This window comes from Stegodyphus dumicola, chromosome 7 (genome assembly GCF_044657685.1).
Source record: "Stegodyphus dumicola isolate Sdum_Otavi_A_Nest chromosome 7, ASM4465768v1".
Classification (NCBI taxonomy): domain Eukaryota; kingdom Metazoa; phylum Arthropoda; class Arachnida; order Araneae; family Eresidae; genus Stegodyphus; species Stegodyphus dumicola.
Genome location: NC_140774.1, coordinates 14,707,573 through 14,725,217, shown reverse-complemented (window position 1 = coordinate 14,725,217; position 17,645 = coordinate 14,707,573). Strand labels below are relative to the sequence as shown.

General features: G+C 34.6%; 1 protein-coding gene across 1 annotated transcript in view; it reads left to right on the top strand.

The window, feature by feature from the left end:
• The window catches only part of spz4 (Spaetzle domain-containing protein 4), a 62,831-nt gene extending 45,898 nt beyond the window's left edge, over positions 1 to 16,933 (top strand). Inside the window, exons 2-5 of the mRNA XM_035352801.2 lie at positions 5,142 to 5,266; positions 6,167 to 7,069; positions 9,512 to 9,634; positions 15,000 to 16,933. Coding sequence (XP_035208692.1) covers positions 5,142 to 5,266; positions 6,167 to 7,069; positions 9,512 to 9,634; positions 15,000 to 15,207 — 1,359 coding nt within the window. The 3' untranslated portion in view covers positions 15,208 to 16,933. The remainder of the gene's footprint in view (positions 1 to 5,141; positions 5,267 to 6,166; positions 7,070 to 9,511; positions 9,635 to 14,999) is intronic.
• Positions 16,934 to 17,645: the final 712 nt, after the last annotated feature.

Here is a 17,645-nt window from a genome sequence, read left to right as displayed (position 1 = left end):
ACTTGAAGACTGTCATTTTGTTCAAAAGCTCTTTGTTCCTGAAGCAGAGGAAACTGTGTCTAACCCCTTCCCCCTAAATCTGTAGAGATTAACATCTTGGTTCTTATTTAAGTATAAGAAATTATCAACTGCGCAAAATAGGCAGCATGCTGTAACTCTCGCTCATGGTACACCACATAAGGCCTTCAAATGTGGGTTTCCCGATGCCTCTGAGGAAATGAAAATCAGTTCACGTTATGCAATAATATAATCACAATGTAAAAGCTTTTGTTGAACTACAACTTGATGTGAAAAATCCCTCATAAGACAATTTTGAATTCTGGTTTATCCTTGTAATTGAAACTGCACCTCACCTGTGTAAAGAGGCTATCACATCTAGCGACGGTCCCTGCTAGACGGGACTTATCTGATAAATGGGATTCTCGGGATTTCTGGTAGCAGTGGTTTAAACGGGAGGATTCCTAGAAAAAAGAGCCCCGCTGGAAGCGTAGCTACAGAAACGATGTACCGGCTACGCGCGGAAATTTTTAAACCTCGTCGAAAATGTTTCAGCTGCAACTCTGTCCCGCGTAGAGATCAACCAAGCAGACGAAAGTTCTGCTTCTGAACGATCACGTGATCACAATCTGAGCGATAATCGATTACTGTTTGGCGTTTACTCTTTTTAGTAAGGGTAAATGGTATGTGGTTAGCTATGTGGGTTTTCTGGGAATGTGCGGGTTCTGAGATTGTCCTTTTCGACGTCAAGTCCCTCGTAGTTGAAACGTAATGTGATTGGGACTTAAAAGACACTCGTTGACCCATGCGTAAAAACTGAATTTTTACGAGAATAGATGAGGATGCATGTGCTAAACATTTCCATTTCAGTAACAAAGCAGAATAAAATCAATGCATTTATGGGAATCTTGGTATTGCATCCGTTGCACTTTTTTAATCGCTGTTATGCCGTGTGTTTTAAAATGGACTGCCTTTTAAAAAAGATGCCTTCCTATTCCTGCTGTCCTGGTGACATTACTTAAAATTTCTTTACCTTGTTTGAATAATAGTAATTATCGACTTGGGTTCGAGCCCAAGCAGATGGATTGGCTGCATGACTGGTTTTCTTTATTTACTCTATTTGTAACGAAAATACGAGCCAGTTTCCCTTAATTCTTCACGAAGGCATCTCTCTTAAGCATAAAACCGTAGAATACTTTTCATATGTAGGTAACCTAACGTAACATTCTTTATCTTAGTTCTTTTTTTCTAACATAGGCCCTTTTGTTAAGCGTTTCACATAGCGATCTTCTTACAATGCATCTGGAGTATTGCTACCATTTTAATAAAATAACTTCATTGACGCTAGACATTCTTTCCTGTCTATCATGTTGTAGAGTTCCTCATTTTGTAAATGCTAAGTTACAGTTGAACGTGAAGAATCTTAAGAACTGATAAGCGAATAATCGCTTGAGTTCGTGTGACAAGAAACAACAAGATGGAAGGGTAAATAACCCTTTATTATTCAAATAAGATTTAACAGAACTCTGTCTTGGAGTGTACAATAAAAGCCGATACTTGGGCTTGAACTTAAGAGGCTAAGAAGTAAACTAAAACTAATCTAAAGAGATATAGCCGAAGCTATCAAGATTCTAACCGAGTTGGCCCCTTAACTTACTTGACTACGAAGCTTAACAAGGGCCTAAGTACGGCCGAGCGCAATAACAGCTTTGAGAGAGAGAGTGGCCAAAAAGGCAGACGCACGTAAATCAGAAACTCTGATTCTCTTTGCCTCTGTAAGTAACTTCGCGGTTTAAATACTGATCCTCCTCATTATGTATACAGACGTGATTCTAAAACTACGTTCTGGCCGGAAGTAGTAAGTTGAAGTTAAGAATCGACGGGAAAGGAACTGAAAATTTAATTGTTAATAAAATTAACATAATCCTTAAAATATTAAACATTTTAAATTACCACATTAAACATCATTTAACACAAAATTGAACAGCATTTTATATTATTATACATATCATCACATGACACGTACGCAGTTCTTAGAATGGTGGTGTTTGACTTTGAATGTCTGTCTACTTATAAGACTGTCTCCAGAGTTTTAAACTTTTCATGCGTATAAAATGAAGCTTCAGAACATTTGCTGCCAGAGATGAGCATTGCTTGTCAAATTTTATGAAAGTCTGAAATCCTTTCTACAGCTTTCTTCCACAAAGCATCCCATGTTTAACATCTATACGAACCAGTTTCCCTTTAAATGTCTCCCACGAAGACATCCCTCCCTTTAGGCAGATAGCCTTCGCCTGCTTTGCCGTAATTAAATAAAGATAACCAAACTATATAAGCATACGTACGAACGTTTAGGTCTCAAAAATCTCTTTTCAAATCCATTTTACGATTCGTTTTGGAGAACAGAATCCTTTATTCTGTCTGTATGTACAGATATCACCCAAAAGGACCGTCAAAATGAATTCGGGAATAATCATAATAAATATTTCTATTGGATATGATATCCAAAATGTTTCGAGATTATGATACAAGAAAGTAAAAAAGGCCAATTCAGTTCAGTGAGCGAATGGTTTTGTTCTGATCCCATAAAAATTACAGTGTTGCTTATCTCCAGTCAGCATTCAGGCGTACTGCATACTCGTTACTGTCCGTTACCTTAAAAATTGAATACATTGTTTTAATGGGTCGACCATCATAACATACCCACATATAATGCCGGATATTGGGCCAAATGTAAACCTGCGTTGCACTTTAAGTTCTCCAATGAAAAATATCAAATGTTTTTACAATTTAATTATCTGTTTAAAACCACCGACGGAAAATCCAAAATCACGATCCATTGAAAAGCTGTATAACTAGAATGATGTAATTTCAGGAAACATCATTGTATTATAGATATACATTCAGTATTATAGATTGAAGACAAATCATGTCTTCAATCTATAATACGTTTTTCATCCTCAGTTTTAAAATTCTTCAAAATCTCTCAAAAAGACTCCTTGAATTAAGTAAATAGGGTTTCGTATTTGCAACGGTAAGTAAATAGGGTTTCGTATTAGTAAACGGTTTCGTATTTGCAAAGGAATTCCAATGCTTACAGAAAATCCCGGCTATTTAAAATATATTTCATAACCATTTGAATATTGAAATTTTGAAACAGTTGCGCGACAAGTGTTCCGATTAAAAAAGCACATTTTCTTACAAACATACTACCAAAATCTCCGTACTTTAAAATACTTTAAAATATTTAAAGTACTCAAAAAATAAAGTAAGTTCTGAAGACAACGTTTAAAAAAGGATTAAAGTTGGATTTTTTGTTTTGTTTTGTTTTTTGTTTCATATTACTGCGCCGCAGTCATAGAAGAATTTAATAGCAACAGTTTCTTTCATTCAGATTTCTTCCTTTTTGCTGTGCATGCCAGCGTTTCCAAAAAATATTTCCGCTGTCTAAAGCAATGCAGAATCTCTTCGTTATTGCGCTTTCAGTACTAAGACTGGAATTCTTGTAAAAGCAAATAAGATGCTGAGTACTGAATCGTAAATAAAAGGGACTGAAATGACATCATTTGAATATTCCTTTCACGAATGCTCCTTGAGACTAGTAATCGTGCCTGAGTTTATGTGCCCTTTCCAACAGATCGAATTTCAAAAGATTCATATCGTTTAGATGGCAGAAGATTAATTTCAGAAATGCGAAAGGGATACTTGTAGGAAAAATTATGATATCTAATACTTCACATGTCTCAAAGCGAAAGACTTTCCATCATAAAAGACCAACAAAATTAATTGAAATATCTCTAATTGAAATTTTTTTAATTGTCTTCCAACTAGCACGGTGGTTCTTAACCATTTTCGCCCACATGCACCCGTTTCACCATTGCTAGATGATCATTCCCCATTCAATTCTAAAACTCAAAAAATGCATATACATTTAATTAAATTGTACAGACATTAAGAGTTTTAAAGTAGGAAACAGGAAAAATAAGCAATACCTTTGTCGAGACCCGAACCTGGATTCCTCGAATACGGGCCGAGTGTGCTACCCTTACACCGAGAAGGCCACTTTCTAACGAGCGACTGGAGATTAGGGTACCCAATCGCCAAATCCTGGTAGTGAAGAATCATCATCCAGCACCTTTTAGTTCAGCGCCACTGTAAAGACATTAGCATTTTTAAGAAGAAAACACCAAAAAAATTAGCAATGGCCTCCCCGAGAATCGAACCTGGACCTCTCGAATACGCACCGAGAGTGTTACCGTTATATCACGAAGGCATGCAGAAAAGAGAAAGAAAATACCTTATAAAATTTAGATTACTTTTTAATGTGTTTTATAAATTAAGAAAGAAAAATTATATAAAATGTTGTCAAGTAACAAAACTTGAATAAAAGTAGTTTTTTTATCTTCATAAACTAAAGTTAAATAGTTTACAGATAAGTATAAGGCCGCCCGCGTTCCTCCTTAAAGCTGTGAAATTCTCCCAGGAGGATTTACCCCTGAACTTTCAGTACCAGTTTGGGTTAATATTTCAAACGTAATCTACATTTAAATATGGAATTGAATATTAGTTGTCTCACTTGGGTTTAAACTCAGTAACGGACTGGCTCCATTATCGATTTGTGTGGTTTTTCTAGTGTAAGTATAAATACGAGTCAATTTCTCTTCAAACGTTCTTCACGAAGGAATCCCTTTTCATAAACTAAAGTTACATAACATTTTATATATATAACATTTTATGTTAATTAACCAGCTTTATGATCTGAACCATTACCTATTATGATTTGAACCTTCCCGTAGTCCTCAGAATGCAAATTATTTGTTTGTGTGTTTAAGCTGAGAGTTTGAATGTTTAGCATTATAATTTCTAGCAGCTTCAGTTTGCTGTTGCGTATTATTGCAGGCTCTGCCTACGTTTATTTCCGTCCTTTCTGCCCATTTAAGATTTGAGTAAAAAATGTTATTTTAACCTTCTTTATACCTGATGATTTGTTTAAGACTGAGCTATCAGTCACTTCCAGTCTTGAAGGGTTTGCACGACATTAACATAAACTACTAGATAAAGCAGAACCCTACAAGCAAATAGTTCTAATAGTTCAATGTTCAAATAATTATTCTAGGATCTCACATAACTCGTCTTTTTTGCAGATGTTATTAGAGAAGACGAACGGTCAGAGCTGTGGGCCCAGAGTAAGTGCTCGGCTTCTCGCCGAGATTCCATGTGACATGAGTAAAACTGGCTATTGCAGTGCTCCAGGAAGCGCATATCCATGGTAAGAAAAACCAAGCATAATTTTGACTAAAAGTAACCAACCATCATATTTAGATGAACTCTTTATTGATTCTAGAGCGTAGATATCATAACATTACAAATGACTTCTGACTCCCACATTCCTTTTCGGAACGTTTCATTAAGAAAGATGAAATGGCGACATATATGGGATACACAAATTGGTAACAAACTCAGTCAAATTCGAAGTGGAGAACTGGAAGTGGCTGAAAAGTTGCAAAGAGCAAGTCCTATTGTCTCACTTGAGGGTCAGTTACTGCAGGTTCATACATCAACCAACGCGAACCGATTCCTCATGGAGCAGGCATAGAAGTCGCTTTCCTCCCACTATGGCAAATGCAGCATTGCCGAATCTTGGTAGCCGAAGGAGGTGTAGTACTTTTGTTTACGCCCACAGTATGTTATCTTGACAGCGGTTAAGTAATATTTCTTTCCTACTTCCATGATCTAGGCGATGTCTCCATAGCATCTGATGAAGAAGGACAACCAATTTAATCTACATGGCATGTGGCTTTATCTGTTATCTATGAACTTATTCAAGTAACTATTTTATGATATCTTAAAATCAGGAGCTGTTTTTTTTTTTTTTTTTTTTTTTGTGTGTGTGTGTGTGTGTGTGTGCTCATCTTGTATATAGTGAAGTTTACTTTAGACCACCTCTGTTTTGTCTTCTTTGGAAGAGACCACTTTATAGAAGTGCTGTTTAGTATCTATATTTATTTATATTTTAAGAAATAAAGATCACTTTTAGACATAGTCGTCTAAGAGAGAGGGTAGGTAATAGACACTCCACTGTCTAATTATATATAATATTTATTTGCAATGAAAGTGCTGTATAATTCCTTAAATTGTCATGTAACTCATGCAACTCTTTTTCTTTCAGGAGTTCCGTAAAGCGTTACATCAACGATAATCAAGGCCTCGTGCGTCGCATGTATGGTGATGAAAGACACAGTTCGGTCCTGATGCATGAAATTGATGGTTTCAGAATGAAGTTTGATATGCTTCAAGCTGCCTTTAATGCTCCTTATAGTAGGACAGAGTATGGTCGTTCTGCCAGGAGCAGACAAAGACCGACACGTCGCCAACCTAGACCCCAAATCTTTCCTGACGATCCAGAAGAGGAAGAAGATTTGAATCCATCTAACTCTAGAGAACCTGCCACAATTTTCAGAGTCGTCACAGAGACTTCCATCAAAGTGGGGGAAGCCATCACCCAAGCTATGAAAGCCGAAGAACAGCGAATGACTTCTCAAGAAACCGTTGTCTCTTATGAGCCAGCTTCTGAGTTTGAAACCCCTACTACTGACAGCATTTCTAGTACCACACAAACAGCCACCACTATGACAGATGGTACTACAACGACCGCAACAACGACCACTGAATCTACTTTTGAGACTCGATTTTCCACGGAGACACCAACCACAGCAGAAAACAGTACTACGACACCTTTCGTTGACGTCAGTGAGAAAGTCAGTGAACCAGATAATCCTGTAGCTATGGAACGTATTGGCTATCCAGACTATGGCGAAGACTATGGGTTTGAACCTAGAAGGAAGCTGGATTCCGCCGTTCTCGAGAATAGTGTGGAAGAGAAAATCGTTGACAAAGATGAAAGCGGCATTTCGAATGCTAAAAGGACAGATACTTCAAAATTAAGTAATGACGCTAAAATCGATGGGGATCTAGTTATAGATTCAACAGAAGAAGAAGAGTCACGCGAAGAAAACGAGGCAGATTTGGAAGAAGAGGAAGAAAAGGAAGAGGAGGTACCTCGAAGGGGAATGTAAGTTCAAAACAAAATAACTTAAAATAAAAACAAAGCATTTATTATTAGAACACACAGCATGTAGCTCTCTTTTTTTATAACGTAATTGGCCAATTTTTATGGCGACGTATGCGATAAAAAAGAATAAAACATTTGTAGTTCTATTAAACAAAATACAATATATACATATTTTGAAGCATATAAATAAAAAATGTGTATAATTTAATAAGCCGTACACGAAAGTTGTGTGGAGTCTACATAAAATACTTTTTTACTAAATAAAGAGGATGTTAAGATTTGTTACTTTTTAAATTCATACTAAGTTCACATAATTTAAGATTACGTCAGAATACTAATCAATTAACTGATCTTCGATGTCTGTGTTTATGTTGCTAAATATCAATACTTCTTGTCTATCTTAGAAACTTTGCTCTGGTTCTTCTCATGCACGCCTGCACTCTTTTTAGGGGGGGGGAACTGATTGACACATTCAAGGTAAATTATCTTGATATGAGTCCAATTTTTTAGTTCCCTTTTTCGTTAGAATACATTGCTTTTAAGAATGCACCAAATTCTTTTGATAGCTTAAGTTATGAGGAGAGAGCATTATTTCATTTAGACCCAAAATTCCAGTTTTTTAAATACATTTACTTGATAGCATCTTTCGTACAATGGTCGGCAGCTGAGTTCGATGAGCTTAAAAAATATCTTAAATCTGATAATGGTATTTGATGAAAGAAATGGAATATTTTTAATTCACTGATTTAAATGGGTGGAACCATTTATAGCCGCCGATTGATCGACAAAGATGAAATTGGTAGGCTTATTTGGTTTATCTCCTTAGGGTAAAGCACTCGAGTGCTATCTGCCTTAGCGGAGAGATGTCTTCGTAGAGGAATTTCTAAGAGAAACTAGCTATACACTTAAAACATAGGTAAAACCTCGAAACCCAATCATGCAGCCATTCCGTTCGCAGGAATTTCTAACCGCTGACCAAACTACTAGTGTTCAGCGAATAGTCGTTTCCATCCACTTACGAATGGAATTAATTGCTAATAAAATTTAGAGAAATTCTTTCTTCGTAATTCTAAATCTTTGTTTTTCTATTTCAAATAATTCTATTCAATTTGAGGAATAAAAATATCCAGTTTTTTTACCAAATTTTCATTAAAGCATTTTCATCTTTTATTTGTTTCTTTCTAGGACACTAATTTTAAAATTTTATTTGATATGCTCCTTTATAGTATTTTATAACACAACAAATCGTTGTTTTTGGTTCTTTTGACTATTTTTCTAACCTTCAAATAGTGTTCTTTTGGCACTACAATTTTAAAAAGGCCTTCTTTATGTCTTAATAGTCTTTAACTAAGGTTGTCATTTTATAAAATTTATAGCGTTTAACTGAAACTGCCGTTACGTTAAAGGAAATGTATTGCTGCTGCTATGGAAATTTGGAAATACTGCATATTTAGATTTAATGGCTAATTAATATATTCACTGTAGTTTTCTCATTTCTTATCAGGTGCGCGTTTAGTCTAAATGAATCTTTGACATGTTTTTACACTTCTTAATATTATATCATACGAGCTTATTACAACTAGATGAACCAATCGACTGCATCGACTGCACTCCATTGTGCCTATCGCAAATATTGATTTGTTAAGTGAATTTCTTTCAATCCACGTGCAACCAAAATATCGAGCTTTATAACGAGTTCACGACATCTTAAGTGATTTTGTGTGTGTTACATTTAACCTTTTTCAAATCTCTCGCACAGTTATATTGTAGAGTCATTAGGTTATTTTGAAACAAACGGCATGAAAAATAACCAATGCCCCTGCCGGGACTCGAACCTGGACCTCTCGAATATGCGCCCAGCGGGCCAACCGTTACATCATGAAGGCATGCTGGAAAGAGGAGAAAATACTTTATAATATGGTCCTTCGATTCTATTGTGGCTTTAATTTTGCCATCATCAATTCCAGAAGGAGGGCCAGAACATTGTTCATCTTCAAGTGAAAAATCTCCAGACCGAAAACTTTTAAACCAATTCTGACCCACGCGATCTGTTAAGCAATCAACACCATGAACTTCACATACTCTTTGTGAGCCTCAGCCACTATTTTGACTTTATGGGGGGGGAATGTAAAATATGTCGAAAATGTTTATTTTTGCAGCCCATGTTGAAATTGACCGTAAACTAATAGATATAAACAAATGTACACGGAATTTTCCTCTATGGCATCCTAAACGAGTCAGCTACCAAATCTCAAAAGAAAACAAAATTCTAATATAGACAGAAGAATACGAAACGAATATAACGCTATCTTTTGTGCAGACCGATATTACATTCTTGTCACACCAAGAGTAATTTAAAATCAGATCCATTCTATATGATAAACGTGCATACTTCATTTTCATACATTTTTGTTAACCTTTTACTAATTTTCCCTTTTACAGAAATGCATGTCCTGTCAAAAACGAAGTCATTGCTCCGTACTGGGCCAACAACACCAGAGGAGAAACTCTAGCACTCCTGAATGTTCATCCATTCGAACAGTACGTCCATTTTGAGAAATGCGCGTAAGTATTCCTTTTTCCCCTTTGGAGAATAAATAATTTATTAAAGTTTTGAAGAAATTTGAAGTACAAAAATTACGAGTGTTTTGTATAATTTTTTTAAAAAAATTTTACAAAACAAATAAATCCTGTAATAAACTTTTTAATGTACGTATCATGCAATAAAGTTTTTAATTTTCATCATGTAATAATTTTTTTTAAAATTATTGCATGATGTATTTTTAGATCAACTGTTATTTGTAGGTAAGTCATTTTGCGAGGACTGTAAAACCTGTAATTAACCCATAATATATTGGGAAATGTTACATTGGTAACAAGCCTTCTTTTGAGATTCATCAATCAGTTTTTCACTGTAATGTGAACTACTAACTCACTTTTGCTTCCATGTATGGAGTAAAATGTGAGTACGTAGTCGTGAAAAATTTCGAGTATCATATTTCAACAAAAATATCCGTTTTGACCGTTCCCGAATTCTTGTTTTCGACAGCGGATTGTAAAACGGATTTAAAATGGATTCAAAAGGGTTTTTTTCGTGACGCCTATACGAATGTACGCACCAACGTACGTATAATATATATGTCTCTCTCATGACTAAAAACTATTAGTTTTAGAGCACTGAAATTTTGTATATGGGACTGCTATGTCATGTGGTTGTGCACCTCTCTTTTTTATTGCAGTCGGCAGTGCCAAGCACATACATATATAGTATATGCATTCCTTTGCCCTGCTTAAAATTCCAAGGACGACCTTTATTTTTACAATCCTTGGTAGTAAACATATGCTTCCAGCTACAGAAGCGTTTTAAATGATGAAATTAATCGGAATATTCAATTTCCAAATTTTCAAATTTTGATGTCCTTTTCAACTTGCCTTGAAAAAATTGTAAATTAAGTTAGAAACATTTGATAAATTAAGAGCGCAACAAAAATACAGAAATGTTTTAATCACGAAAATTGGCAGTATCGTACTTTTTTAAAATACTAATTTTGAACAAATAGTGAAATATATCTTTTAATGCCTTCTACCGGCTCTTATGTTTATATTTGAGAAATTTTTATACTCGTTATGAAAAAATGAAATTACAAGACGTCTGAATCCGGAACAACAAAAATTGATTTGTGTTTAATTTCAAAATCTGCAATTTTTGATGTCATTTACAATTTGCCATGTTAGTGTGCATATAAGATTTTTTTCTTATCCGATCTGATACACCAAACCACCGGGTATAGCAAATCAAGCTTTCGGTCCACTGAAATTCATCAGAGAAGAGTTTGACAGTGTATCTCATGCAAATATATATATATGTAGAGACATTAGGTATTTTGGAAGCAGGAAAGATGAAAAACATGCAACCGCCTTCGCTGGGAAACGAACCACGGACCTCTGGAATACCGGCCTAGCGTGCAGACCATCACACCACGAAGGCATGCTAATAAGGTGGGAGAAATACCTTATACGTATATTAATAAGAAAATGTATCACAAATTTAAAGCAACAAAATGTGAGAATCAGGTATTAGGATGGAAGTAGAATAACAATATATTAAAATCAAATATTTAAGAAAGCCTAGTGAAACGTAATTGCGAAACTGACTTTAATGACATGAATAATTATCTATCATGTGATGCTGCGTTTCATTAAAGTTTTAATCAACTCTTTGGTATAGCAGATGCAGAAAAACAACTATTTTCAAAATAATATCAATACATGTGCTGTTTTAATTGAAAAATGAATTAAGAAACGTATATTACACTTAAACACTGAACATTATAAATGCAACAGTAATAAAAACAATCTGATGTGTACACCACATGACTTCCTTGTACGGAATATTAAATTATACGCATTTTTTTTCTTGCATTTCATTTAAACTTATTGGATTGAATTAAATCCACTTCGTCAATAGCGCATAAACCACAATAGAAAAAATACTCTCTTTAAAATTTACTACATTTTTTTTACCATAGCGGCACTAGAACGCTAGGTTCACTTAACAGCGTTATATTTCGTTCATATTATAACTCGGAATACACAAAATTTATATCATTTGAAGAATTATCTAATCGTTGCCACATGTTCTATTTAAATACTATAATAAATCTAGAATAATGTTTAAAAAAAATTAAGCAAAGAAAAAAAAAAAAAAAAAAAAAGAAATAGTTTTTCACAGACGATTCAGTATTTCTCATTCAATTAATACAGTCCTCACTTCGCTTCAAGGCAAAAATAGTACATAAAAACTCAAAATATCTATATTAAAAATGTAAACAAATATGTTCTCCATGTTATTTAAAAATTAGGCTTAACCGCACTTAAACAGATTTTAAATCGTTGATAATTGTACAAATATTTGGTTGCAGACTTACTAAAGGCATAAAAACCTTAACCGGAAGATAAGAACAGCATAATTCAATCATTTTTAAAGCAAAAAATGCACAATTTATAAACATATAAGAGTAAAGAAACTGAGAGCCAGGTAACAGAGTGGAAATATATATATACGTTTGGTGCGGTCGATTGCAACCAAAATACGAGGTGCACATCTACATGTTATAGCAGTCCTGCATACAAAATTCAACCTTCTGAGGCTACTTGTTTTTGAATTATGCGAGATGCGTACATACGCACAAATGCCACGAAAAATTCTCTTCAGAATTCATCTTAAAGCAGTTTTATAATTTGTTGGGAGGAAAAGAGTCTTTTACTCTGTCCTTATGTTCAGATGCCACTCAAAAACATCGTTAAATTGCATTCGATAGCGGTCAAAATGGATATTTTCTTTGAAATATGCTGCCTGAAATATTTCGCAATTACAATACTTCTTTTTTACTTCGTATAAGGAAGTAAAAATCTGTAGTTGAAATTAATAAAAGCGTAGAATATACAAATGCTGTTCGCACATATTTAGACGACTTTCATTGCAATTACAGAAATATTTTACCTGAAGTTTTTCTGTTTTAAAGTTTTTGTTTGTAACCCTTATTCTTAAGTATCTTTCTATACCGCAGTTTCCAAAACAATAAACACTTTTGTAGTATCGGAAGAGGTATTTTATCCAATTGCTCTCGAACAGATTTTCAGAGTCTAAGGAGATTGCAGAACGATGTTTGGACAACCCGCGGACAATCCATAAGCGCAAAAATGCATTGGCGATAGATCAGGAGATTTCGTAGAGGTATGAGTGAGATTTCGTAGGGGTATGAGTGAAACTTAGATACCCGTTTCTTCTTCCATTCCTTTTAGAAATTAACAGTACAGTTTGGCGTGTCGCTGCCTGCTGCGTGTGGATGCAGTTCTACTAATTGATCCCAGTGTGTGTAAAGAGAGAGGGTATTTCACATTTGCAAATTGGGTAAAAACTATGTTTTTGACAACATGTGGATTCGATCTGGACATTTTTCTCCACTCTGTTTATTTTTAATTTGCTGTTATCTGAAAAACCTGAAACTATCATAAATCCTTTAGAACAACTTTCTTTAGATTCAATGAAACGTGGTTTAAGATTTATTTCTCCTCTTTTATGAAAATAAATGGGTCTCTGTTTATTGCAGTCATTTAAGTACACCAAAGAATCATCTATTGTGACAACATTTTTCCGTTTTTGTCTAGGTCAGGTTTTCTTAAACTGTGGGTCGCGACCTCCAAGGGTGTTGCGGGCCCTGTAGCAGGGGGTCGCCAAAACTTTTAGCAGTTTTGATAATTCTTTAAGATACAATAATTTTACAATTACCAAATGTTTTCACATTTTCACACAATGTATCTGAAAATAGATAAAGATAAGACAATACAGACAAATTAAAAAACGAAAGCGTTTCGACGCATTCCTTTTATAATATAAACGTTAATTTTCCTTGCCTTGCACATGACGCTGTCATTTCGTCTGTTACTTATTTAAAATTTTCACATTGTTTTATGGCTTAAAATTAGAAATCAAAGTTAATGACCTAAAACTGCAATAGTATATTACAGTACAAGTGAAAATATTGACAGTTTTACTCACTTGTGTGTCGGAGTTGCGCAATATTTATGGGGTCTCACAAAATTTTTGTAAATATTATGGGGTCCTGGGGGGTCGCGAAAATATCTCATTAATAAAAGAGCGTCTCGACTGGAAAAATTTTAAGAAACCTTGGTCTAGATAAATGTTTCTCATAAAGAATTGTGCAGGAATTGTGCATTCGGCGGTATGTCATGGAGAAAAACGATGCGCATTATGCTTTTTCGCCTTTTTAAGATTCAAATCAGCATTAGTCACTTTGTTAACGGTTGACACTCATCGTTTTAATTATATTGAAACTGTCCTTCGACTTGATGGTTTTTATTTTAACATTAAAAGTCTTACTTTTTCAACATTGTAAATAATTTATTTTTTCGTTGTATACGTATCTGGAACACTTTTATCACTTGAAGCTAAATGTTGACGTTTTATTACTTTGCAATTGATAACATTACCTATTATAGCTCTAGATATCGAAAAAACATGGCTTTCACAGCGTTTTTTAATATCTAAATACGAATAATTCTTTTAGAAAAAACACGAACATAGCTTTCCATTCTTTGCTTCTTTAAAAGAGACATTTTGCATGAAAACAAAACTATCTCAAGTAAGAGATGATAATTTATGCTTTCGAAAATATAGCTGCAGTTAAAACAAAAAGCTCCAAGCAGATTTTTTTTTTTACAGAATCGAATTCGTCTAAAAAGTGTGCGAACAGCCTCAGGAACAATCGGGTAATGTTCTTGTACGTAGAATTATTAAAGTTTATATTTGGAATAGAATTCAAAACATTTAGAATATTAATAAATATCAAATGCAACTCTTTTTCTTAGCAGATTTCACCATCTTCATAATTAGGATAGTTACCCAAATCAAATTTCTAACTCCTTCAACAGTATCCTTAAAGTTTGTTAAACTACTTCTTACTATAAATATTTTCCTAGCTTATGTAAGCTTGATTTAGCAGCTGCTCTATATGCGATTATTTTCATTAAAGTCACAAAATGTTTTTTTGAAGAAACGTCTGACGGACAAGGAAATTAGCGGCCAGAGAAATTTTAAAAAAGCATATCAAGAATTCGTATATTCCCAGGCAGAATTTGTATTCCAACAAACATTAACTGGCTCATCAACAATCATTTCTTTCACAATTTTATCTCAGTATGAGTTGGCAACATTAAAGCTAGAATCTCAAATCGTTTAACATCCTCTTTAAACGTGTCTCAATAATTGGACTTCAGTTTTTTCCAGAAGCATCATTTGCAAAATGCATGGCTTATTTACTCTCGTAAATGTGACTAAAATTACACCTCTTTTGCATTACATGAAGATAATTAAGATTATTATTTATTTGCTGTAATTTTATTTCAGGTTCGAGAACCATCAGATGCTGTGCCGCGAGGGCTGTCGCTGTGAGCAACAGTACCGTTTGCACCGCTTACTGGCGTTCGACCCAAAGAATGAATGTAGGGGAATATTTTCGGACTGGTTTCGGTTTCCATCTTGTTGTGTTTGCATTTGCTACGACTTAACGCCTGACATTCCGCGCACGCGCAGCAGAAAAGGGCGCATGAAGTAGCGCCGTATTTTAAATGTTTGTGGAAATATCCTTCACATTATGCTGGCTAAACTCAAATGCAGAAATTCTGAAAATGGTGAACTCATCTGGAGATTTCCTATATAACACAGAGTTCCAGAATAAAGCATCGCAACACTCTCATATCCAACTGAATGCCTCATGTCTGACTCATGAATAAATGTTACCGTTCTGCACATCTTGAGCTTTGCCACTGTAAAACTTCAAACTTTATTGCAGTGACTGTAACGGATGAACTGCTGGTGATATGTTACTGGGATGAAACATTGCTTTCATGTATGATGTTCTGTTGGTGATGTATTTAGACTTATTGGTGATTTATTTAGAGCTTTCAATACTTGAAGAAACGCAAGTCGAGAGAATTTGTTATTGCTATTTGTGATAAATGTTACTTATATTACCTCTACTTTAGAATTTATTGCTGTTTATTTATGATGTTGCTCCAATCGGCAATCAAACAGAGCTCACATATGTAAAAGATCCAATTACTGGAGACAAAGGCCAAAGTGCACTTTTCCTTTGGCGGTGCGATGTTTTGTATCTGTACCACAGATCTCGTTTCTAGCCTAAGCCTCTTACAAGTACATTGAGGCATTTGTCGCGCAAATATACACCATCCTCTTTAATGTACCACATTATGTTTGGGCTACGCGGGACTTGACGTCGAAAGGGACAATTCTCAGAACCAACACTTTCCAAGAAAACCACGTAGCTAGGTTACCATTTTCACTTACTAAACAGACTTGAACGACAAACAGTAATCGATTATCGCTCAGACTGAGATCACGTGATCCTTAAGAAGCAGTGGTTTCGCCTGATTGGTTGATCTCTTCCAGGGACAGAGCTCCAGCCGAGACATTTTCGGTGAGGTTTGAAAATATCCTGCGTACCTGCTACATCGTTTCCGTGGCTAGGTATGACTTCGCTTCCAGTGGGGCTCTTTTTTCCAGGAATCCTCCCGTTTAAACCGGTGCTACCAGAATCTCGTTTTTCAGAAAATTCCCTTCTAGCAGGATCTGTCGCGATATGCGATAAGCCCTTAAAAGACTTTGCCACCAGATGACGGCGGCGAAGCCGAGTTCCCAATAACGTATTCTGGATTTTCACTTATTTTAAAAGAAACTAAACGACTTTAAATGGATTCTACAGTTTGGATAAAATGAAAGCAACTTTAAATGGATTCTTCAACTGCAAGACATGATTTCCATTGTGCAAGCGTTTTAATACTTCCAGAAAAATGTATTACGTGGCACCTCATTTTTAACTACCATAAGCTTTACTTTAGATGCATTTTTAGATATTTATAAAGATAAAACGAAAGCGAGACACATACATGCAAGTGAAACAACAAAAATACCCTGTATACAATTTTTAAAAGTATACGTAGAGAGATGGGGACAGAAAGGGAACATATAACGAGAATTTTCAGTATTTCACCCTAACTGGATACTAGACGCTTTGTTGTGGACACAGAACTTTCGAATATGTGCTTAAAATTTATAAAGGTCAATTATAAATTTGTGATTTATATATTTATTTTACTTATATATCAAATAAGACTGATACAAATAAGAAAATGCAATAAAGATGCAATTATTTATTGAATTAATATATGATTTTGAATTATAAGAAAGAAAATATGTATTTATTATTCTCATATATTTATGTTTCATGTACATAATATTAAATATTTTATTATTTATGTGTATTGTGAAATGTTATTACTAATATTAAGTATATTTTCTGTCAGTCAAAATCTAAATACATGAAATTGGGATTTAACCCTCTGACCGGCCAGGGTTTTCGCTAAAAAAGCACAAATTTCCCAAAACTCATATGAGAAAAAAATATTTTCTTATTTTCTCGTAAAATTTTTGGATTTGTGTGCTTTTAATACATTGACTTAATTTCCTTGACATATCTTAATATGCACGTATATATACGTTCTTACAGTCACAAAAAATATTTTATGCCGTATATATACGGCCTTGTCGGTTAGAGGGTTTTAAATATCTTCAGGCATTCATTCTCTTCAGAAAATCATTCCTGAAGTGTAGCTAGAAATTACGCTTTCGGTTTTTTACGCTTTCGCTAAGCTCGCAGTCTACCAATCCGCTGTTACACTCACTCTTACTAACCCATTTCTTTTTTGTCTTTTTAGCATTATTATTAAGCATCAATTTCTAAGTCTTGGCATGCATTTTTCTGATTTTTTTTTAGTTTTTCCTCAGTTCGTGGTATCAAAGCTCTGCTTTTTAATAAGACCGCTTTACAAACCTTTTTTCTTGTCTTTTTATTATTAACACGTTGAGTACGGCGCCGAATTTGCTGTCCTTTCCGTTCAGCTGGCAGCGAGCTAAGCCGTATATTTCTTTAGAATGTTTCAATACATTTCATTAAAACTAAATTTGTTCACATTT